Below are 25,632 nucleotides of genomic sequence, written 5' to 3'. Positions count from 1 at the left end.
ACACCGACCCCAGAACTGACCACACAGATACTGCTTGGCATTGTCAGCATGGCATCGTGTCAGGCATGGCATCGGGAAGCCACAGCATTGACCAGTGACCATTTCTCTGTCTGCTGTGGCTTTCCTCATTTTTCTTCCTTGACCACAGTGTTGTGCTGTGTTTTAGGTCGGTCTGAGAATGCCATTTATGGTGTGCAGAGTGGCAGTTTTGGTCCACTGACCATTATCTTCTATTTACTTAGAGAGCTTTCCTGCTGCTCTGCTCAAATTGGCATGTGCCTGGAAGCATGGTATGTAGGAAACTTCTAGCTAGATCTCCGGCCATTTGTCAAGTGCAGAGCCAGCTCGCTCCAACTGGCTTTTGCTGAGTTTATTATATTCCATTCTGTTTACATTTCATCTGAGGCTTTAAAGATACACAGCAGATGACGTTCTTCTACATGGGCACAGTTTCCAGGGCGACTAGTTTGGGACGGATCACAACACTTCAACATCTGTCATGTACAAAGGGGCTCAGTCCTTCTATTTCTCTTTGAAAAGTGACTTTACTAGCAAACCTGGTATTTGACTCTGAGTACAGTTATGGAAATTACACTTCAGTTTCATTCTGGCTGCCTGGGACAAGTCTAAACATGCAGATTTTTCTGGAACAGTTCTCATATGGACAGGAAAGGTGAACAGCTAAGATTGCTATCATAAAGGGCTTTTATAGTCTCTCTGTGAACAGGAAGTAGCAGTAAGCCAACAATATGTACTTGTGTGGAACACACATGCCACATGCATGTGTATACACACACACATAAACAGAATATTCTTTTTGCTGACTTTACTCAAATCAGCCCAGATCTCCCGAGTCCCAGAGGCGGGCCCTGTGTTGGGGTGGGCACCGCCCCTCACGGGTGCTGAGCTTCCTGTCTGTGCTATCTCAGCCTCATCTGTGGCCCACACTGTTTCCTACTGCTGGAATGTCCCTACTTGTCATTCCAGGCTCTGCCACTTAAGTCGTGGCTCAAGGTTTGGTGGCTCTGCAAGTGCCACTGTAAACAGGGTCCTATGCCAGGTGCCTGTGGCTCACGTGTATAATCCTAGCGACTTAGGAGGCTGAGGTCTGAGGACCTAAAGCCAGCCTGGGTAGGAAAGTCATTGAGACTCATTTCCAATTAACCACCAAAAAGCTGGAAGTGGAGTCATGGCTCAAGTGGTAGAGTGCCAGACTTGAGCAAAAAAGCTGAGGCATTGAGTTCAAGCCCCAGTATCAGTGCAAGGGAAAAAAACCCAACAAGATGTAGGCGTGGCAAATAGAATATGAACAGAAGCATCACTTGATGTTTGATGTCGCTGGAATTTCTGTTTGACAGCAGAATTACCAAGCACACGACACCTCTGTATCATAGATCACGAAGAAGGCAAATTCCAAACTGGCTTCCTTTCCCTCCTGTCTCTCTCCTCCAGGGAAGGAGAGAGACAGGACTTCAGCAGTAGGTTTTAAATGCATAATTGTTTGAGGAAAAGCACGGTGACCTGTAGCCACTGGCTCTGTGAAACCCGGCTTTTGAGCCGTGCGTCAGTCATTCCTGAAATAGTTCCCTGCTCACTGGGACCTCCTCATGCCTTTTTCAGTGGTGCAAGTTGCTGAGCTCCTTAAAGGCTCATCTAGTGGAACGCAGAAGAATATGGTAAAAAAAAAATTGCTTCTACACTTTCATAGTTGGTGTGTGGGGATTGTGACCTATCACTTCCTACAACTGGCGGGACCTTCAAATGTGCAAGGAATCTCACCGATGGACATTGTTCCTCTGCACAAAGCCCTCCAGACAGCCGCCTGGTAGACGCCCCGGAGCACGTGGCTCTCAAGCCCGGCCACAGGGTTGGAATTTTTCATTTAATGGAAGAATGTGCGGGCCAGGCTCTGGGTCTCTAAAGGAAAGACATCAGAAATTCCCCAGCGCTCCCTGCATTTCACAGGTGACCCAGTTAAGATTTCTCTGAAGAAGACAGTATGTAGAAAGGGGCCAGCCTCTGTCTCTCCAGATCCGCTCTGTGCAGAAGGCAGTCTGTTTCTGTCACCATCAGATGGTACTTAGTAGACATCATGGCTGCTGAGATGGGGAGAGAGATGCTAAAAAAGAGGCCATGGAACTATGGTGACCCCGGATGGTCAAGGGTAGACTGCACCATTCTCAGTCCATGCTTGAGGACAAGACAGGACACATTCCCTCACCTCCAACCTCCATCTTGTTTTCTTCCTAAGCTAACTTGCCATGACTTGGCCCAAGTAGGACTGGTTGGCAGAGAAGGCCCTTGGCCCTGAGGGGAGTTCTGATCTCCTCTTCTCTTGGAGGTCCGAGTGTGCTGGGGTTTCTCCCTTCCTTACCTAGCTTGCTGACGCATTCTTGATCTTAGCATTAGGGGCCCTGGCCTATGACACATTCACGGTTGGTGGGAGACAGGTCTCTTTAAGCAGGTGATAGACAAAACTAGCACTGAGACAACTGGACATGGAGGGATGCCTGCCTTCCCCAGGCCCCTGGTGATAGCTCTAGGCCCTGGGCCGGGGCTTGCGGGAGGCCAGCCTTGTGGAGTGGTAGCCAGATGATTCTGCAGTGGGCGAGGATGGATGGGAGGGAGACCAGACCACAGCAGACCAGGTGTATAGGGAATAAGGATGTATGTATGGTGGGGGGGGGGGTAGGGGGTGGGGAGAGGGAGAGAATGAATGAGAGAATGTTCTGTGAGGGGTCACAGACTTTCCCATCAATGGAGGGGAATAGTCTACATGTTTAAAAATCATTCCTGACTGGTGCCTGTGGGGGGAGGGGAAATTGGTGCCCCAAATTTGTCATTGGCGTGGGATGGGTTGGGGAGGAAAAATGGCAGTTCTGTCAAGATCAGGACAAGAGGGTGGCTGTGTGTTGGGCGCATACTGGGAACGTTTCCTTTGAAATTTGGGAGTGGATCTCCTCCTCGGACCTGGAGCCTCCTCCTGCCACTGGTCCATGTCCACAGACTGTGAGTCAAGATACATAGGCAGTGTCAGCCCAGGTCACGGACCTCCACTGCAGGCTCCAAGGGCACCCGGGGCCCACCAACGCATTGCACACGCATCCATCACATGGCCCCGTCAATGGCAACTAATTACAGCCACATCTGTCCACAGCTGGGCGCGGGCCAGGGGCCTGGAGGAGAGGTGCTGGGCTGTGTTACCACTCCCTCTGGCCCAGGCTCTTCCCCAAGCAGAACATTTCACGTCTGCCCCCGTTCAGTGGGAGAAAGGGAAGAAAAGCAATGAAAATGAGTCAACAAAATTGTCAAAAATGGGACCAGAACAGCAGTCACATGTTACTAGGGAGAGGATCCAAGCCAACACCCCAACTTCCTCCGTGTGGGCATCCCTCCCGGCCTCTGCAGCTCAGTGTCTAATAAAAAACACAGCATAGCATCCATCTCCCGTGCCTCAGTCCTACTGGAGAGAGAGGAAAGAAAGAGAGGAGAAGAGGAGAGAGGAGGAGAGAAAAAGGAGAGGAAGAAGGAGAGGGAGGGGAGAGAGGAATGAGGGACAGAGAGAGAAGAAGGGAGAGAGGAGTGAGAGACAGAAGGAGAGATGGAAAGAAAAGGGAGAGGGAGGAGAGAGAAAGAGAGAAGGGGAGAGATGAGAAGAGAAAAGAAAGCAAGGGACAGGGGGAGGGAGGGAGGGAGAGAGAGAGAGAGAGAAGCTATACATTAGAAGTTCAGTTTGCATTTCAATTTTGTTTGCCAAGAATGTATCAACATGTGTAGCTGTTTTCCAATTAGAGCAGAAGTATTTTGTATGTCTAAAGATTAGTAAGGATTGCTGTATGTCTATGATTTGATTTCCATTTCTGAATGGCATACAAACACTGTTTTAGTAACTAAATTTGCCTTTTGGTTGAATTAATGGGCAATGATTCTTTTATCTCTTTGGAAATCACTTCACCAGCTAATTGACTAAAGCAAAATTATATAACAAAATAATATTAAAACTATGAAAGTGCTCTGTGAGTTTCTTAAGACTGGGGAGAGGTGAGTGCTGGTGGCTCACACCTGTAATCCTAGCTACCCAGGAGGCTGAGATCTAAGGTTTGTAGTTTAAAACCAGCCCCAGCCAAACAGTGTAAGCCTCTTATCTCCAATTAGCCAGCAAAAAGCCAGAAGTGGGGCTGTGACTCAAGTGGTAGAGTACCATCCTTGAGTGAAAAAGAAGGGACAGCACCGAGGCCCTGAGTTCAAGACCCAATACTAGCACGCGCGCGCGCGCGCGCACACACACACACACACATACACACACACACACACGGAAAAAAAAAGACTCAGGGAGCGATTCCCTCACACTTAAATCCACCAGAACTTCTTTTGGTGCTAGCAGGGGTTCAGGGGTTGAATTATTCAACTTGTCGGGCAGGCCCTTTACCACCTGAGGCAGGCTTCTAGTCCCTTTTTTGGTGGCTGTTTTTGAGGTAGGGTCTTGCTTTATGTCCAGGCAGGTCTGGGCTGTGATCCTCCGACTTGTGCTTCCCGATGTTGCTAGGGATGGCCAGCATGTGCTGACACACCCAGCCATGGGTTATGTTGGTGTCCCTTGACCCCCTCTGGTCTAGAACTGTGTGTTCTCCCCACCTCTACCTCTCAAAAGGCTGGGATGACAGGTTCGGGCCACCTTTTGCCCATTCTCCTCAGACATAGCTTTGGGAGTTCAAAAATACTGTGCAAATTTAGGCTTTTAAGAAATGATTATCCATGCTAAAGTTTTTGGCCTATCTTTTACACTCCAGTGTGTTACTGATTTTTCCAGTCCTATGCTAATTTCTTTTTTTTTCAAATTTAATTTTTATGGGGGGGAGTCAGGTTAAGTTTTATCCAAGTTTCACTTTTCCAGAGGGATTTCCCACCTGACAGTTCCCTGTCATGAGGGCCCCAACCCCACCTCCCCCCCATTGTTGGTGTTTATACACGTTGAATTCTGCCCAAGTAGTCCCCAAATACAGTGCCTGGTCTCTCTAATTTCTTTAGCTGAGTAGATGCCCCCCTTTCCTTCCCCCGGAAGTCCTACGACCGGAAGAGCCTCAGCTAGCAATATCCCCATGAAAGTACTTTGACATTTTGCATAGCATAGGGAATGTGCGAAGGAATTTGAAAGATAAGCCGTTTAGACTGGGCAGATTGCCACACGTCCCTATTTGGTGAGATGTAAGACATAGAAATTGTTAAAGCAGTAGTGTTAAAGGTCCATCTTCCACCAGAAGTGAGGGAAACAATCAGAAAATTGAAGACTTAATCCTGTTTCGCTCATTCCAGGCATTCCTTCCTGCGGTAGACATGTCATAGTTGGTCAATTTGTACAAAAGTGCACCCTTCCCCCTCCCTCCTCTTCCCTTCCCCCTTTCTCTCCCCCTTCTCTAATTTTCTCTCTCTCTCTCTCTCTCTCTGTCACATACACACACACACACACACACACACACACACAATGCATACACAATAACATGGAGCTAGTGCTCTTCGGTGAACTAAACAGCCAGGGCCGCACAGCAAGCCGGCCTTTCTCATCTTGTGCCCTCTTGCCTAGGACCTGCTTTCACGCAGATGTCTCTAGACAGAGACAACTGGAAATAGACTTCGCTTCACTTACAGGCACAGACTCCATCCCTGCCCTTCCCTCTTCAGCAGAAGCACTGTGCATTGTAGTCATCATGTATTTTTAGAACTTAACGTACTTTATACCTTTATGCTGCTCTGGAAATGATCATGAGGGCATGGTAAAAACTTCTACCAATATAAATGGCTTTAACCTGTCCTGAAAGGTTTACAGGGATGCTCAGAGAATATTAAAGGTATTTGGCTTAGGGATTACTTTGGAGTGCCTTGCATTCCTTTCAAATTGTGGGTTTTTTTTTTTGTTTGTTTAAAGTTGGTCCCTGCTATTGTGTGTGTGTGTGTGTGCACATGTGCACGTGTGCATGGCTGATAGAGAACATTGGGAATGGATGCATGTTTTTCTTTTTCTGTTTCAACTTTAGTTAATTCAATTTGCCATCATTTTAAGGCAGCCTTCCATACTTTTGTGATAAAATAGCTGCTAGAAGAGGTTCATAGGATTTCAAAAATGACCTTTTCAGTCTAATTTCACTAATTTCCCCCACAGATCTAGGTCGGGAATGATGGCATTACCTCTGAGAGCCTTCTGGGGTTCTCTTTTTCTCCTCCTCCTGGGTCCCCCATTTGTCTTGTCCACAGGTGGTCAACTCCTGTGAGAATGACCATGGTCCACTTTTTGCCTGGCCTTTGAGAGCTAGTGGCCACATTCTTGGGCTCCCAAGTGGGCTGAGCTTCCTGCCTGACTTCCGCTAGCTGGGGACCATTGGGGTGAGTGTGCATCTCATGGGAAGAAAGCACAGGCCTTGCAGCTGATCTCATTGACCCGAGACTCCATGGGGTGAGGGCAGGGCAAAGGGAACATGCTTCTCACAGAATGTTCCAGCATTGCTCTGGCTCTAGAATCTGAAACAGAGGGAAAGGAGCTCATGGATGGCCTAACTACTAACTGCAGATGTAGGGAACAGCTCCCTCAGAGCTGGAGCTACCGGGCTGGCCAGAGCCCACAAATTGCACATGCCTTAGGATTTGGCTGAGAAGCCTGGATATGGAGGAGAGAGCTAGGAATCTTGTGTATTCTGTAGTGGTGGTGGTTCCTTTAATGCACAGCATCTTACAACAATATGCATGGGGTAAGGTTTTTTGTTTAGTAAGATATTGCAAAAGCACACAGCATGTGTCTAATTTCAAAGTGATCTTTTCAGTAGTGAGCCCTTGAATTGCAGGTAAAGATACCCCCATAAATCAGGGTAAAACCCAGCAATAGCTATTGTAAGCTGGAAACAGTGAGGAATCAGAGTAATGGTGTTGCCAAATTGATGGTGTTCAAGAGGCAGAGTAAACATGCATCTTAGGATATGTTATTCTAAAAATTCATTTTGTTTTTAACTAAATCCATTTGCATAAGATCTTGGCCTTTGAGGATGTGTCACAAAAGTCATGGTCTTGAAAGCAGTTTTTGCAAGGCATGGAGGTGTATGTTGATAGAGGCTGGATTATGCAACAAGCTCAAGATCAGCCTGGGCTACATTGCAAGTGTCTACGCAAAATAAACCAGCCAACCCCAAACAAAACAAAACAAACCTCCTCTAACAAAAGGATACCATTCTCCCCACAAAGCTAACCATCTTTAGATAGTTTTGGAATTACTGGTTCTTTGGAGTTGCCTCCTGGGCCCAGAATATGTGACAAAATTTCCTATATGAATAATACACACCAAGATTTCCTCCATGAATATATTTCCGACTATACAGATACTTGGCCTGAGAGTTGAATTTCTGTATTAACACAGTACAGGCTGGCGAGGAAGGCCTTTGTTCTTTCTTTCTTACTTCAAGTTTTCCTGAATGATTTCTGTGACCTGCAGAGTATTTGGCTTAGGCAAAGCTACCCCTTTATCCACCACATATGTCAGTATTTCTTTTCTTTTTCCAGGGAAGCTGTACTATGGCTTTGTACTTGCTAGGCATTCACTTTGCCGCCAGCCCCTTCTTTTTGCATGTTATTTTTGAGATAAGGTCTGAGTTTATGGCTAGACGGGCCTAGACAGCAATCCTCCTACTTGTGCTTTCCAATATTGCTAGGGAAGATGAGACCATGCCACCATGTGTGGCTTTTGAGTGAAATCGTGTTACAAACTTTCATGTCTGAGCTAGCCCCAAACTTTTAATCTCTGCCTCTCAAGTAGCCAGGATTATAGGCTTGAGCCACCACACCCAACTACCTGCCAGTATTTCTGTAACAGAAGCTCAGCTTGATCCCAGTGTGCCATCATGGCTTAGAGCTCCCAGTCCATGGTCTTGCATTTCTCCTCGGACAGCTGTGGAAATTCACTTCCATAACTTACCTCAAATTGGTAGCTTCTGAGATGTGTCAACACTTAAGAGAAAAGCCCAGAACCATCACGTAGCCACTGTAGCTTCACTCCTTCCGCTTTCTGCAAGCCTGAGGTTTCATAGAAATTGTCATCGACTTTGAAGTAGAGAATCCTGCTGCTTCAGGCTCTAGTTGAGTTGCTGTAGCCAAAGTGTGGGTATTTGGTAATGTTTCCTACGTAGACTCTGAAGACAATAGAGTCTCCTGAGGTGCTGTGGGATGGGAGAAAGCTTAGGAGGGTTGAAGGAGTGAAGTCTTGGTGCATTTGCCCCGTGGAAGTGATATAATCTCCCTCACTCAGAGGCTGCTGCTGAGCCCTGGAGTGACTTGGTACTGCCTCACTGTAAGGGCTTTTCTGATCTGGGCAATACCCTGGTTATGAATGAGTGATTAACCTGGACATTTGCCACACAGCTCCTGGCTGCTCAGGTGGTCAGGAAGAGCCAGGGCCCACTTTGGCTTGGTGTTCACTGGCACTGAGCGGTGTTTTCCGTCTGTGGGATTGTTGCCTGTACTTGTCACTTGAAGTGGAATGAATGGCACCACCACTAGACTGAGAAAGCAACAGCAACCAGGGATCATTCCCCTCATTGATGCTAAGATGCCCATCTGGCCATGGTTTAACAACTCTGTAACCGATTTAACAGCAAGGCATCAGTATTTAATTTCTTTCTTAGAGTGGGTTTCACAATCTATGTTGTCTTTGATGAAATATAGCCTGAATCAGGCTCCCTGCTAGGCTTTGGGCTGCCGTGGAAGGCTCAGGGTGCCCTGAGTGACAGGACACACTGTGAGAGTCTGTGTTATATCACACACCCAGTGGAGGATCTGGGTCAACATGTCATGGGACCAGGCCAGGGATGGGACAACCCAGTCAGGTGCATCTCTTGAAGTCTTTCATACATTTTGGATGATTAATCTGTAGCACAGAAGGATTTTTTTTTTTTTTTTTTTTTTTTTTTGGTTTGGTCATGGGATTGGAACTCAGCACTTGGGTGCTGTCCCTAACCTTTTTTCGCACAATGCTACCACTTTGAGGCACAGCGCCACTTCTGATCTTCTAATGGTTCGTTAGACATAAGAGTCTTACAGACTTTGGTGCCTGGGCTGGCTTTGAACTGTGATCCTCAGATCTCAGCCTCCTGAGTAGCTAGGATGACAGGCGTGAACCATCAGTGCCCAGCCACAAAAGGATTTTGAACTCATCTTGGAGTGACCCAGATTCCCGAGCAAAGCAAAGCACATGGAATGACTTAAAATGTCAGGAGTTATGGGAATAGAGACTGACATCGCCTCTGAGTCAGAGAAGGAAGCACATCCCTGGTCTTGACTTGGCCTGGCCTACTGTCAGCTGCCCCATTTCCAAAGTACAAAATTAAGAACAGCTTACTGTCCCAAAGGTACTTGTAACAGATTTAACTTTGTACAATAAGTATCTCCAGATGTAATTGTTTGATGCAGAAGGTTTCCATGGTAATGGCACCCTGGCCGAGTGTGTGGTGAAAATATAGGCTTCGTGAGAACCATGTGCTATTAATAGCATAATTTTCTTTTCAAGAATTTTTTTTATCACCAGAAGCAGAATATGGATATAAATTTTAGACATAAAAGAGTATCTAATAAAGCCTAGCCACTATTGCTCATGTCACACCCTGCACTTCCTCTCCACAGTATGTCCATGTCTGTTATGGTTTTAAACTTAGATTTTTCTAAGGATGTGTGTACTGTCTTATGTTTAATGAGAAAAGATGAGTTGGGTTCTGGTTGCAGTCTTGTCCTAGCATGCCTAACCGAGTTTCTACACCAGGGGAATGGGGATAGTAGAGCCTGCTCGGGAGGAATTGATGCACCCTTTAAATACAATGACAGCAGACACGTGGGCTCCTTTTCTCTTCAGTTCTTATTACATGGTTGCTTCTTCTCATATTTTAACATTATCTTTTATATAAGAAATGAACAAACTACAAGGACATTTTGTTGCTCAATGCCCTTTCAATGAATCTTCCAACTTTAATTCTTCAAGACTTGGCCCTAAAAATCTTGCTCATTCACCTTATTCTGTCTCTGTGCAATGTTTTGGGTTTTTTTTTTTTGCCTGAGCAGAAGTCCCTTGGAACTTGTACGATGCAGCATAGAGTTCACATTGGGGAACCTGGTCTCCCATGGTCTTAGGTCTGAAGCTCCTAAGTCAGAAGCATGACATGTTCATAGTCTTACAAGTACTGTTAATACCTGAATGAATCTACTGCCAATAGAAACTGACCAAGAGCAACTTGTATAGATGCTGTCCTTCACTTTCTGGACTTTTGACTTGTTCTTGAGGATTGTCTGTTTGGCAAGAGGGACGCATATAGACAGTGTGTGTTGGTCCCATTGAGTGAGCTGTGGGTATCTGGCATTGTGGGTTGTTCCCATGGAAACACGCATCCCTTGTCCATGTCCACATGAACATGGTGAGGTCCCATGAAAGCAGATGTTGACCACAGTTTAAGTATCCTCCTATTTACATGTGTTCTCTTTGCTTGCAGGGTGGCTGTGCTGGCTCCGGCTGTGGCAAGTGTGACTGCCAAGGAGTGAAGGGACAAAAGGTGAGCAGCCAGACCTTAAGTACCAATTCCTTCCGAATTGCCTTCACGACATCCATCATTAAGCACTCATGCGTCAGAATTAACAATCCACCATTTATGTAGAGCCTCAATGCAGTTTGAATAATTCCTGCCCCCCCCCCACAGCAATACAAATGAAACAAAACCAGACTTCGCATTACTCTGAATAATACTCTTATTTAATAGTGAGTCTCTAGAGAATATGATAATTAGTAGCAAGGAGTGTAAGACTAAAAGGGTATGGATTCTTTTCTATTTTTTTTTTTTTAACTCTTCAAGCGTAGGGAACCTTTTTTTTTTCTACCACAAGCTATGTGGATATTTATAACATCTTCACGGGCCTTAGAAAATAGTATAGCCAGGCAGCTGAGGGACACATTTGTGTCTGTCCCTTGTGTCCTAAGTGCTCCCGAGGTCTTGTACAGCCCTCCTGAATGGGACACTTCCTGCTTGGGAGCAAGTACACTGGCTGAAAAACCTTTTGATTTAATCATCTTTTTAGATATAACAGATACATAAATTCAGCGTTTTTTTTTTTTTCTGAAAAAAGGAGAAAAAGGTTTCTATTCAACATGAGGACTTACTATCTTCAAATTAGTATTGGATTTTTTTTCATTTCATTGAAATCATTTTCCAGATGATTGGAATTTAGTTGCAGGTTTCTTGCTTGTCTAGATTTACTTATAAAAATGGTAAGTACTTATTATTTCCCAAATGTACTATCTGGTCTTGGAGTAAGCTGTCTTCTTATTCAAGAATCACAGATCTCTAGATAAGGATAGTTTCTCTGGCAGGCAGGTTGTGCCTTTGGCATTTCAGTTGGCTTGAGGGGGTGCCTGTCTGGTTTTTACCTACCAGGTTTTAAGCTGTGTCTGGATGCTGAGTGAGTCACCATGGAAACCAGGTGTGCGGGGAGGGAGCTCTGGGCCTTGGACAGCCTGTACCACAGCCCTGCACTGCAGGTCTGCTGTGGAGTCACCCCTCCTTTGTGCCAGAGGGGCTATCATCCTGTGTACAAACTCCTCCTTCAGGTCTTATTCACACACACACACACACACACACACACACACACACACACACACCCCTATTCACACACACACACCCCTATTCACACACACACACACACACACACACACACACACACACACACACACACACACACACACACACACACACACACACCCCTACCTGTGGGATTTAGCAAATTCTGCTGCATACAATGTTGTTTTGTTTGTTTGTTTTGTTTGTTTTCAGCTACTTGCTGAAATGCATTACTGTTCTAAAAGCAGTACCTGACAGTTGGTGGCACAGGTCTGACTTGGTAGTTTCTGAATGAAGGAAGTGGATGAGAACAGTCTGACGATTTTTCTGATCAACTAAAGTTCATCCTGTGTCCTGTCCCTTCCCTTTTGGGATTTTTCTCTAGCTAGTCAGTCACAAGTGGGCATTTTAAAGAATTGTTAAGAAGGAGAGGCAGGTATTTCTCATATTACAAAAGTTAAAAAGAATCTAACTTGGGTTATACACATGAGCACAGTGAACTAACATAGAAATCCTTAAGACTCAAGGCATGGCAACAAATGGGAACAGAAGCCTCTGGTAGCCTGGTTCTCTCTCATATTACATAGTTGGGGAGACAGGCATTAGGGTCTCCCTTCTAGGAGTGGGAAATGCTCTATCTACCCACTTGCCTTGTCCCCTCTTTTTCTGTATCCTGGAAGGGCCCCTTAAAATTCTCCTATTGAGCACACATCTGTGAAATTACCTTTATAGCCCATCAAAGGTAACTAGGTGGACATACTGGGGCTTGGCTTTCCACACAGTCTCAGTTGCTGCCTGTAGAACCGAGCACCTGCACATGGAATGGTGAAAGGTCTTCGGGAGTCTGTGCCTGGCGAGTCCCGGGGCGTCAGCTGCTGCTGATGGTGGAGTGTGTGCTATGCTCATTTCCTTTCTCAGTCACCGTGGGTGTGGCAAGTGCTGGTCCCCACCAGAACCTAGAAGACCTAGCCTAGCCCTTCCAGGGCACATCCTGGCCCAACCCATTCCTCAACACTGTGCTGTCTCCATTTCTTTTTCCATAAGGAACATGTCAAGCCAGAGCCTTTGTAAGCTTTGCATGAGTCCATGCTCAATACTAGTGTAAGACACTAACTTGTGAATGGAGTGAGACCCCTGACCCTCGTTATTTGCTAACTCCTTTGATGCTGTGTCACCGTGACAAAAATGGAGGTGCCAGGACTTTTCAGGTAGCAATCAAGTGACTCACTGGTATGGAGAGGGACAAAGGGCCTTCTTCCCAGTGTCGAGATAAATGGAAACATCCGTCTCTTGTCTTAGAAACCTGGGTGTGGTTGTGTGTGTCAGTCTTCTAAGCTAAATGGGAGGTTTAACTAGGAGGATCAAGGTTCATTTTGGCTCACACATACCTGTGGAGATCCTATTTGAAAATGACCTAGAGCAAAACAGGCTACTGGGGAATCTCAGTACAATCAATCAATCAATCAATCAATAAAAGTCCTGAGTGCAGGTTTCTGTCCCCTCATGCCTTCGGCCTTTTCCCCAGCCCCCAGCCTCTCACTCCTGCACTGTGACAGTGCTTGTCAAGTGTGAAGGCTGAGGGGGTGAAGGGCTTGCCGTCACAAAACGTGAGGCTGCCACTTGTAATCCCAGCTTGCCTCAGTTCTCATGGAACTGAAATGTCTGTAAATTAAATTCACTTAGAAAAGGGGAGGCACATAGCTCCAAGAGAGCTAATGTTACCTAACCAGGACAGCATCAAAGCCTGGGAAATGTAGAAATCTTTGTTTTCTAGGCATCCCTTTGAGGAATACTTGGACAATGTTATTTATTCAAAACCTGATAGTGCCCTGGGTGAGCTGGAATCTCTCCAGCCTAATTACCAACTCTCTTCTGGCTGAGTCCTGCTCTCTGTGGAGCTGCAGTTAATGGACAGAATGTCTTATAGTCTCAAGATGTTCTCAATGGGTTTTAATGCAATCGATCACTGCTGTGTAATCGCATTATTAAATAATCAATGCAACACCAAGCTGTGGAACTTTGTGGTCTCCCACTGGGCTTCAGGGTCCCGTTTGTCTTGTTTATTTTTCCATTTCCTGCAAGACCACTCCTGGCCTCAGATGTTTTCTCTTAGGTAATTAGTTTGGCGTTGTACACAACAGCTTTGTGTCCTCTAGAGATGTGTGTGGGAATGCTGTCTGATTAAACTCACTACAGTGTGAGTGCTGGCTCAGTCATGGAACGAAGCCCTTCTTTTCCTTGATAACTTGATTTTCTCAAGCACAGGAATCCTTCTGTATGCTTGGAAGTCAACCAGTTATATTTTGGTGGGCTGGAGATTGTTCAGGAAGTCTCCCAGTCTTTTAGCTGTGGAAACGCTTATTTATGTAAAACGACCACTGTATTCTGACCCCACAGTGTCCCAAGAAGGAGCTTGTGCTCCTGAAACAAGTAAGCCAAGAGTAGTCAGTCTGATCTGGAAGAACGGAGAAAGCAAGCATGGTCCCTGTCCTGGGAAGGGAAGCCTTGAGCTGTTGAGTGACACACAGCTTCTGGAGTGAGGTCAGATCCAGGCCTGTCCTGGCTGTGGTCAACAGAGCCGCTGGGACACAGATCAAGACTCACAGGTTCCAGTACCTGTAGCAACATTAATACATGTAGCTGCAAAGTCAGAGGAAGCTGATGGACACAATCATGGAAGAGTTCCCCAGGCCCATGGTGTGTACACTCCCTCGTAGCCTCCTGCCTAGGAGAGCAAGCCTGAGCCTTCCTTGAAGAGGGCTATGGTGACAGGGTGGCTGGAGGGCCATCGAGAGGCCAGGCTCTTACCCTGAGTCCACAGCAGGTCTTGTTCCTGAGGCCAGTCATCTGGTCTCCTGTCTGGTAGGTAGCTATACCACAGTGAGCCAACTTGGCACATGGGGAAGGGCAGGGTCTGTGCCCAGCCCCCTCGCCACTTGGGAGAGGGTTGAGTGCCCTTCCCAGGGTAATAGCATTCCATCCTCTCAGGTAATTTAATTATAGTAAACCCTTATGTGAAGGCTTGGGTTCCCTTGTGCCCCCTTCCTGTGGGAATTCCTAGCACTTATACCCTTCAGTGCTCTAGTTAAAACTCAGTGCCATAGTGAGTGATCTATTGGTAGTAACCCCTGACTATTCAGGAAGAAATAGGGTCTTATTGAATGACTTCTGGATGCAAGTCTTAAGGCCATGGCCAGTCTCCCTCCCTCCTTCTTTCCATTCCTCCCTCCCTCCTTTCTTTCCTTCATCTCTGCCCATCTGGGAAGTGTAATGTCCCCTCCTTTCTGTAGGTGGCCTAGAGCTATGGGTGGCCACATCTGCCCACCTTGGGCAGTGTGCTAATGGCTCAAAAGGGCTTTAGTTTCTCTGCTGTCAGGTTGGCACTGTTAAGAAATGTCTTCACATGATGTGCAAAGTGGAAAAAGCCGTATCCGATCATGAGAAGAGAGTCTCTATTTGTAGTGTTTCAAATCTCGTGCCATTTTGTACTGATTGGCTCTGTAGCTCAATTGCCAGGGGCGCCCATGTCTCTTGGGTCAGGAGCCAGGCCTTTGCCTGCATGTCTTAGTACAGGAAATCCTACAATTCCCCGCACATTAGGCACCACATTCTAGTCATTTTTGGATGATATCGTGATAATCATAAAAATACCTTAGTCTCTAACAGTGCTTTTTAGATAAAGGACGGATCTGCTTCTCACGGAGATCACAAACGAGGTATTTTCTTAGTTGTCATGACATCTTAGGTGAAATTCCTTTCTGAGACAAGAACTATTACTTTATTGGTACTTTTGGAGAACCCAATAATCTTCAATTTATAAATATATTTACATCATTGGTCTTTCATTCATGGTTCATAATTCTGGCCATGATTTCATTGTGAAACATAAAAAAAGGCTGGATGTAGTGGCTCATGCCTATAATTCTACCAGTAGGATGGAGTTTTGAAGGAAGTCCAGTAAAAAGTTGGTAAGACCCCATCTCAAATGATAAAAAGTGGGCATGGAGGCACATCTCAGTTATAAGAGAGGCATAAATAGGAGGATCATGATCCAGGCTAGCTTGGGCATAAATGTTAGACCTTACTTGACAATTCAAATGTTAGAGAGCTTGCCTAGTAAATGTGAGCTCCTGAGGTCAAACCCCAGTGCTAAAAGAACCCCACAAAGTATAAATACAGTGCTTTTATCTTCTACTTTATTTATAGACTAGTGAGTCTCTTTTTATTTCTTAATATTACTTATATTTGTCTAGTGTCCTCAAGGGTTTATAAATCAAGGATAAGACTATCTTTTTATTTGTAGCAGAATGTTATAAATTTCTTTCCTATGAATGAAGCTATTTTAATGTTAAAGCTACCCCATTTCTTCTGAGATACTACATTTCTTTTTTAGCACATGTAAGTATTTTTGTATAAAGTCTCCGAAACTTTGTATACTAGCTTGATTTGGGTTAATAACAAAAACTATTCATAATAATGGGAACTGACTAATAAAACACCTTCTGTGTGGAGGCACATACCTGATTTTCCTGGTTAAGGATTTCAGAATTAGTGTGTGTTTTTTTTTAATTGCAAAGCTGCCAGTGGCTCATACCTGTAATCCTAGCTACTCAGGAGGCCAAGATCTGAGGATTGAGGTTTGAAGCCAGCCTAGGCAACAAAGTCCATGAGACTCTTAGTTCCACTTAACCACCAAAAACCTGGAAGTGGGGTTGTGGCTCAAGTGATAGAACATTAGCTTTGAGCAAAAAGCTCAGGGACAGCACCCAGGCCCCAAGTTCAAGCTCTAGGACTGGCACGCGCGCGTGCGCGCACACACACACACACACACACACACACACACACACACATTCTGTTTTCTAGGTTTCAAAATGTGAAATATATACAACAAAAATGCACTAAAAGTGGTATTTAATATAAAATAAGAGCTAAACAGATAAACAGATTCTAGCATATGCTTCAAGCATATTTGAAATTACTCCTAATACTAGTGAGGCTGGTGGTCCTAGGAGCTGTCCATTCCTGATACTGAGAGTGTCCAGCCCTTGTTCCTATAGACTGCCTTGGGGTTTTTCCTGTCTTTTAAAAATATCATTGTTGTTTTTATAACACTAAAATGTCGATTTTTTAAATATAGAAAATATAATACTTTGATATCTTTAATATTGAAAATTCTAAAATAAAAGACTGCCCAGCCTTTTCCTAGTATCGTTGTCAACCTGCATTCAGGGAGTCAGCACACATCTGTGGGGATGGAAGAGAGAGGTCTAAGGGAAGGCAGGGAGTTAAGAACCATACCTTTGATTCTCTCTGCAAGATATCCCAGAATGCTCCATAGTTGTTGCACTTTCTGAGCCTTCTGAAGATGGGTGTTAGTGTAGCTGTCTGCCTGCAGGCCCTGCTGTTTCTCTAGCCTTGAAGAGCCTCTGGGAGGGGATGGCTTGCTAAAGGCAGACTTAACCGGTATGAGTGCCATTGCCCCACAGAGAGGGAGCTTCACCAAGTCACTTTGGCCATGTTACTTTGACCTGTACCTTGTCACAGGCTGATGAAGGCTGCTGGACAAGCAGGAAGTTGAGCACATCAGAGATGCCCACACATGGAATGGGCCTGTCAGTAGCAGTGCTGGTTTCAGATAACATGAGTGATGTTTGCTTGCTGGTCCAGCTTGGGCCCAGCTTCTGGACCAAAGACCCAGCCACAGACCCCATCTGAGACTACTCTGTTCACAGATGGAGGCAGAGAGGTCAAAGACACAATCAGAAGCCCTTAGGATCCTGACATAGAGATGGCTGCATGCCTGGATGGCTAGGCTGCATCCTTTGTGGTGTTTGTAGCTTTTGGATGCTTCTAGAGGAGGAAACATGAGCTGGTGTGTGTGTGTGTGGGAGGTCTTTCTGCAGTCATCATCCGATTACAGCAAACCCTGTGATTTTATCATCCAGTTCTAGAATCATTATCCCTTAAAATCCAAGGGAAACTGGCTCTCTCCATGTCTAGCCCTTCCAAGCTCTGCTTGTTCTGCGGCTAACTGCTTTTCCGGATGGATATGTTCTTACAAGTATTGTCCAGACTCTTCTATTCCCCCTGCTAGCTTCCTAAGGGCCCTGGGCGAAATATGTTTCTGGTATAGAGAGGACTTCCATGGGTCTGAAGAAAACTCTGGGGCCACACATGCCCATTAGCAGGCCCTCCTAGCAGAGGGCTCCATGGACCAACACACAGTCCTCCTTGTCCATGTCTGCCTTGTCATGCCAGGACTTTTTCCAGATGTCCCCGTTTCCTATTTCCACATGCATGCCTGAATCATCCCTCTGGCAGAGCAGTCTGGAGAGGCCGCGTGGGTTCCCACAGTCACCTACTTTAGTCTTTTAGGGAGTAGTTCTTTGAAAACAAAGAATTTCTTGGAGAAGCATGCCCAAATCAAAGGGTAAGTAGTAAACAGTTTACTAGTGAGGAGGCCACAAGAAGGGTCCATGCACAGTGATGAAAGTCTGTCTGCACGCAAGGCCCCATCTGCCTCCTGGACCTGCAACTGTCTCTGCCTGGGCCTCCAGCCATCCCTGTACACACGTTCACCCTGCCAGGGACTGGCAGCAGTCTTGCTCCTGGTCTTCAGCTCCCTTTCCTAATTCCTAACTTTTCTACTTCCTCATGTTAATGCCATTTGCCCTTTTGCCTTGTGTTTCTCCTCTTCCACTTCCACCTCCTCTTCTTCTACCTTCTCTTCTTCCTCCTCCTCCTTCTTTTATTGTGCTTGAACTCAGGACCTGGACACTGCCCCTTAGCTTTTTCAGTCAAGGCTGGCACTGTACCACTTGGGCCATAGCTCCACTTCTGCCTGTTTTTTTTTTTTTTCCTGGGTTGGCTTTGAACTGTGATCCTCAGATCTCAGCCTCCTGAGTAGCTAGGATTACAGGCATGAACCGCCAGTGCCAGGCTTGCCCTGTGCTTCTAAGAGCTGTTAGGAGCCTGCTGGGGGATTCTCCTTGTTGTGTGCGTCCATGGCCATTTGGAGCTCAGCCTCTTTCACAAAACCTTGACAAAATAGCTAGTTTTGTTTCCATGTTCCAGTGAGTAGAAAGAATGAGTGTGAGTAGAAAGAATGAGTGTGTCCCACAAGTGTTGTACCAGACACTTTGTGTGGGGACACCCTGTCATGAGCCAGGAAAGCACTGGCAGTCCTTGTCCTGATTATTTGTGGATTTTTTTTTTTTGTAAATAGGATCCTGGCAGACCATTGGCTGGCAGGAAAATAGCTTTCTTTGAGAAGGAACACCATGAGACTGTATGTTTTAATTCAAGATCAAAGACTTCACATGAAACAAATCGCTGCAGTTGGCTTTCCCTCCCGTCTGTGGGTAGATTGTCAGGAGCTCAGGATGGGTTTCTGGACCTCACATAAGGCTGGGAGGGGAGGGTGGTGTGGGGTGGGGGCCCAGGCTCTCCAGGATGGTATGGCCATGGGAAGTGGCCGAGCACAATACCCAATTAAACAAAGGAAGGACTCCATCAGCTTAACGAGAAAACCAGATGACGTGGGGGGAAGTGGTGCCCCTTTGTTTTATTTTCCCCTTTGGTAAAACTGTTAAACTGTCAAAGGTATATTTCAGTGCCATATCCACTTAGAGTTTAGCCCACTTTCTCCATAAACACATACTCTTATTTAAAAAAAAAAAGTTATTACAATAATACATTTCTGGCCCAGTTCAGTTGACTAGAGAATGTGGCAGGAGAAGCCAGATGTGGTCGCTGATTGATTTCTAAAACCCTACAATAAAGCCACTCTTGCTGTAAAGTCCCTCAGTAGGGACTTTTCCTCTATTAGTCTAAGATTCTACCTGCCAACATGCCTAGAGATACGTCTGCAAATAAAGAAGAAACTTCAAGTAAAAAAAAAAAAAGAGGGCTAATGAGACCTTCTTCCACAGCACCTTAAATGCTGCTTGCCCTGAGGCTTGTTCTGAGCCCTCTTGAAGCCTATTAGGTCAGGAGGTTAACTTGATGACCTTGGGATTCGAATCTGTGGCCCTGGTGTGGTATCACGCGCCAGCCTGCTGTGTCTGGCTACATCCTAGATTCCACAGTGGTTTCCTTCACAAGACTGGTAAGAGAATTCTAGGCATGCTGCAGACCCACAACCCCTAGAACTAGAAGGGCAGTGTCTAATACCCCACCCCATTCCATTGCTCTGCAATCTGGGGGTGTTCTGAGCTCCTCTTGGTGTTGTGGGCTGTGGCGGTGGTGAGCAAGGAGGTGGTGGAAGAAACATCAATCTGGTCATGGCATAGGGGAAGCCCAAGCTGAGCAAGTGAGGACCACTGCTCTTTTGATGTACACTTAGGAGACCTCAGAAGTGCTTTTTGGATGGGGACTTACTTGCTAAGAGTAGAAGACATGTCCTATCACCCCGAGGCTGGGCTCTCGCTTGGGTCCGGTCTCTATTTCAGGAGTGGGGTGAGGGACTGCATGACTCCTGTCCCAGAGCTGCGTGTCCTGACTGAGCAGGCTGGGGTGGTACCTTTTCCCCTGGGCTTGTACCCCTCCTGCTGGTTGGTGGGGAGTGGGGGGAGGGGTCTTGTAAACACTCCTCTGTGGCTCTTGCCATTCGGCGTGTGCATGGTGAGTTGGTTTTGCCTCCTCCTGATGAGGGTTTGGACCCCCCGTGGAGTGGTACCAAGCTCTTGGAGTGGTGCACATAGCCTGTTCCTACCCCCCACATGGTGCCGGGAACAGGCTGGCAAGGCCTGCTACCCTGTGGTCTGGGGCCCAGAGGGCGGCCATTCAGTTCTTCTTGAGACAATGGAGGGTCAGCTGACCAAACCGTCTTCCCTGCCAGGGCAGAAGGAGTAGACAATGCAGGGGACTTCCAGCATGCCTCGCTCACATTCTAGAGCGTGCTTCAGGCCTAAAGTGGTGCAGCGGTTTTCTTGTCTGAGAACCTGAGACTGCTGGTCTCTGTTGAGGAACTTCATGCTTTGGAGCCCTCCTGAGGCCGGCACTGTGGAGACCTCAGCAGAGGCTTGAGGGAGCAGATGGCTGAGGGGATGCTGTGCCCAGCCCTGGCCTCAGAGGGCACTCACACACACTTCTCCCCACAGCCACAAGCCGCCTCTGTCTGCTTTCTTGTAAAAATCCCGTGCTTCTCCTCCCACACGTTCCTCACCTGTGTCATTGCTGATCCTCCTTTACCTTCTGCTCACTGACCAGAGCAGGTGCCTCTAGTTTGTTTCCCAGTGTTACACGGTGTGCCTGGTGATGTCACCTCCAGGGCCCTCCTACTGCTGGCTCTCTTCTCTCATGCATACCATATGCACATATAAATACACTCACAGCATGTGCACACATGCGCACACAGCCTACACACATAGATAGGACACAGATGCACAATATGGACACAGATACACATGAGGCATGCTGTACACACACACACACTTGGTACATGCACAAACACAAATACAAATACACAGTGCATAATATAGTATATACTTCCCATGCATACACACACTTGCCACATGCACACAATATAAATATACATGTATGCCACATAGATACACCATGTGGGTGTGCACATGTATACATATACACACACACCATATATAGACATAAGACAAAAGCACATGCACAAAATTCTTAAGAGTGCCCTGCTTCCTCCTGTGGTTTGATCCTCTCCTGTCCCCCTCACGCTGCATTTGCATTGGACTCCGCTGCAGGGTGGCTCTGGAGTCTACCACTCCTTAGAGCAATTGGCAGGTAGACGGGGCCAGCTGGAAGGCCAGGCCAGGGCAGAGCTGTGGCTGGCTCATGGACCATGCAGGGTAGTGTGAGCCTGAGAGAGGCTGGTGCTCTTGTCTGTTTGGGCTGCCATACTTGAGCTGACTTAGCAACCGCAGTCATTTATTTCCCACAGTTCTGGAAGCTTGAAGTCTGAAGTGAAGGATTTGCTGTGTGTAAAAGCCAAGGGAACGGTGATGTCTTTTCACCGGGTGTCCCCATCATGAGCACCCTACTTCTCAGACCACCGCCATGATGGGGAGGACTGGGCTCACAGCTCAACACTCAGCATGGTGTCCATCCTGGGCTGGGGGACTGACCTATCTTCTGCTGATGACGCTGTGTCTAGGTGCCCTGGTAACTGGGCTTGAGCTCCATCTGAACAGTTCCTGGTGGTTGTGGATTAAAGTTGAGACTCTCACTTGGAAGATCCCTTATCTCCAGGCCTTTCTGAGTGGGAGCGCCTCCCACCTTGGACTTGCAGTCTTCCCACACTGCCAGAGGGGTCTGCATACTGGCGGCGTGGGCCTTTCCAGGGCAGAGCTTGGCTGTACCCCAGGGACCAGGGCTCACAGCCAGGGTCAGAGCTTGGGGTCAGTTTGAAGGGAAGGAAGGCTGGGCCCGTGGTGGGTGATGGCTTTACAAGTAGACATTTCCTCAGGGTCACATACTTTTTGGGTGATTTATTCTGGAAAACAGCCGGGTGACTCAGCAGGATTTAGGATCCCTCCTCCGTCCTTCTTCTTGTCCGGCCTCTGAGGTCTCGTTGACCACAGATGTCGAGCCAGCCTCATCCTCCTCTTCCTCTTGTCTTGGAAACCACTGGGCCTGGCACTTGGGTGGAGACCTGAAGGTTTTGTCATCATGGCCTTTCCATTTGCAAGCGTACTTAGTTTTCCTCGTTTTATTTCCAACATCATTTCAAGTGGAGATGGGAAGCCCAGCCTGACTTCCTTCCACAGCCTCTGGTGTTTGTCCCTGGCCTAGGGACACGTCAGATTCTGTTTCTGTGATCTTTCCGGTGGATTTGGGCCAAGAACTGAAGAGAGGAAGGAGGGACTGTCGTCAGGAAAGTAGCAGAGGCAGAGCCGTGTTTCCCTGGGGTCCCCCACTTGCCCAGACGCCCTCTGCCTCACGTCCTCTGTCTCTGGCATCTGTTCAGCCCCAGCATCCTCTGGGGTACACTCCCACCAACGTCCACAGAGGGGACAGCAGGAACCCTTGGTGACATCCTGAGACAGGTGTCTGATTGCTAATATTTCCAGCCTTGCTCCACATGTCCCCAGATGCTACCATCCACATCAGCACTCTGTGAATGCAGACCGAAATTTAATTTCTAAGGCGTTTGTTTGCATGGTGATGCTCAGTACCTGGCTCTCTGCTCCTGACTCCCCACCTGAGATCTTAGGGTGCTCTGCCACATAATTTAGTTTCTGCTTAAAACATCATGTGAGTCTGAAGTCAAGAGCTTGTCATTTCTTTCCTGGGCTGGGTTCTTTCCCTTAGTTTTTTTTTTTTGCTCAAGGCTAGACACTGTACCCCTCAAGCCACAGTTCTATTTCTGGCTTTTCAATGGTTAATTGGAAACAGGAGTCTCATGGACTTTCCTACCCTGGCTGGCTGCCAGCAATGATCCTCAGATCTCATCCTCCCACGTTACTAGGATTACAGGTGTGAGCTACCGGTGCCTGACTCTTTGCCAATTCTGATGTGCCATGCTGTGTGAGACCTTGAGGCCTGGGTGGAGAATCGGGGGTTCCCAGGGGGCTCTCATGGGTTTGGAGTGCCTGTGGGAACTGAGTTTCCACAAGGAAAACAGTTTTACATCTGGAAGATAGAGGAAAGACACGTCAGGCTGCCTGATCTCACGGCACCCTTCTGCTGGGGGAGTTGCCTTGCTTGTATTCTAGACCCAGCACCTGGGTGCTGGGTGGGCACATGGCCTGGTGGCTTGGCCTGTCTCTTCCTGGATGGTTTCTCCCTAACTTTTCTCTCTAACACATCCACACTTGGCCATTTATTCTCTAATAAGTCATTTTTAAAGTTCACATACCAAAGACATGGGAAATGTCATGTTTTTATATTGTACAATTTACAACTTACTTTATGAGAAAATTAATGCCTGTCAATTGACAAACTGTAATTGTTTCTGCCTTACTTCTTAGCAACAAACTTAGTATTTTTATCTACCAGCATTAAGTAATTAAGGAAGCAATACTATAAATTCCAAGCTTTAAGATGTCTACAATAAGGGAAAAACAAAGGAGAGGGTAACAGTGCTCAATAGGAAATGGACTCATTACTTTGCTCATGTAACTGTAACACCTCTGTACAGTATCTTTACAATAAAAAATATAAATATATATAAAAGATAGTCTACAAGTAAGTATAGTGACATTGGTAGTAAGTCACCTTGTCTAAGGTGTTTTGTTACAACAGAAGAGCCCTCTCCTAGAATAATCTCCCACTGTCCGGACCCTCAGGCTCATAGGTCTGCCTGCTTTTGTGTTTGTAATTGTGATTGTTCATGTCAGGATATTTCTTTTCAGCTTTTCAGATTTACTGTTATCACAGACAAAAAACAAAACAAGACCAAAAAAAAGAAAAAGAAAAGAAAAACACCCCGACAAAGTCCATGGCCCAGTTTGTGGCATTTCCTGACTTTTATATGTCCTAGTTTTGTTCCAGGACTCTGTCACACCCACGTCCATTCTCAAGATGAAATTAACAACATCCTCATCTCTGTAGCATGAAAACTCTCCAGGGACTGCTGTGGGACTCATGCATTCCCGAATGCTTTCCTGTCCTCTGAGAATGTGCAGCACATCTCCTTAACTCTTGAGGCTATTTGGTTTGGAGATTATGAAGCTGTCTTTAGGTCCAAAAGATTTATTTTTTTAATTTCTTTTTTTATTGTCAAGATGATGTATAGAGGGGTTACAGTTATATAAAGTAAGGTAACAAGTACATTTCTTGTCAAACTTATTACCTCTTCCCTCATAAAAGATTTGTTTTATTCTTGTCCAAGTTCAGAGAGGAGCAAGTGTGTGGTTCTCATGCTTCCAATTACCTATCTTCCTGCAATCTCCATCCTTCTCCCAAGCCTGGAATTTAAGCTGGGATGTAGGTTTTTGATAGATTTCAGGAAATTTTTTTTTAAAAAATTAAGAGGCTAAGTAACCTTCCCTCTAGAGAATTGTCTGAAGCCCCAAGCCTTGCTGTGTAGCTCCAGTGGAAGCAGACATTCTGACAGAAAACTTTGTGTTTTGGGGAAACATTTTCCTTTCAAAGATTCCAATGGAGCAAGTAGGACACACAGTCCGCAGGGTTCTCCCGGGACGCGGGAGTGTCCCAGCCAGAGTGAGCATGTCCCTCAGCCTGCTGCCCAGACTGTGGCAGGGCAGGAACCAGGGGAGCTACTCTGAGCATTGCTGTAGAGTCAGCAGAAGTTGCAGCCTTGGGGTGGGGCCACCCGCATCCCTGGAAGGCCCCCCCTGCCTAGGTGACCTGAGCACAACTTCTGATGCGAATTCCTGCCTTCCTGGAAGGCTTCCAGGGAGCCCCGACAGGTGTGGAGCTTGGTGGGCGACTTCGACCAGTCCTTGCCAGAGAAGGTACCCCCCTTCCCATCCTCCCCTGAGCTAGCACCAAGTTGCACCAACCTGGTTCAAACCCCACTTGCTGCAGTGTGTAATGTGGATCACCTCCCAGCCTGCACGGGGTCTCCGCTTGTAAAGGATTTTGAGGCAGGCAGATGAGAATCCCGAGGAGCTGCAGGGCTAGGAAAACCCTCAGAAGTATTTTCTTGTCAGTGGATGCTCAGTGATGGTTTGTAGGGACCTCTTGCTATCTGGGTTGTATCTGTCTTGTGCTTTAAAGGACTTAGTTTTTCCATACCATTCACTACTCCCATGCAGGCACTTGAAAAGCTGGGCTTTCTTAGTTTTAAAATAGGTGCAACAGAATATTATTCACAGGGCAAAGGAAGGGGACCAGAGGGAGGGAGGAGGAGACAAGGGTGGGTGGCTGGATGAATATGATTGCAGGACCATATATACATGGGTGAACAATCTCAGAATAACACCCATGGTTTTGTACAATTCATACACTCCAACTCTAAAAGAACAAGCCACGATTCACATTATTTCTAGACTCATAGCATATTCCTGTCCCTTAACAGCCCCAATATTTGGTTACTGGTTTCATATTTAATGGTAATTAAATTTTG

General features: G+C 46.5%; 1 protein-coding gene across 1 annotated transcript in view; it reads left to right on the top strand.

Annotated features, from left to right (window-relative positions):
• Col4a1 (collagen type IV alpha 1 chain) overlaps positions 1-25,632 on the top strand; it is a 127,032-nt gene that overhangs the window by 43,436 nt on the left and 57,964 nt on the right. The window contains exon 2 of the mRNA XM_042697057.1: positions 10,512-10,571. Within this exon, the coding sequence (XP_042552991.1) occupies positions 10,512-10,571 (60 nt within the window). The remainder of the gene's footprint in view (positions 1-10,511; positions 10,572-25,632) is intronic.

Source organism: Dipodomys spectabilis, unplaced genomic scaffold (assembly GCF_019054845.1).
Source record: "Dipodomys spectabilis isolate Male_0828 unplaced genomic scaffold, ASM1905484v1 ptg000215l, whole genome shotgun sequence".
Classification (NCBI taxonomy): Eukaryota; Metazoa; Chordata; class Mammalia; order Rodentia; family Heteromyidae; genus Dipodomys; species Dipodomys spectabilis.
Note: the sequence above shows the minus strand (reverse complement) of the source record. Positions and strands in the feature narration are given on the sequence as shown.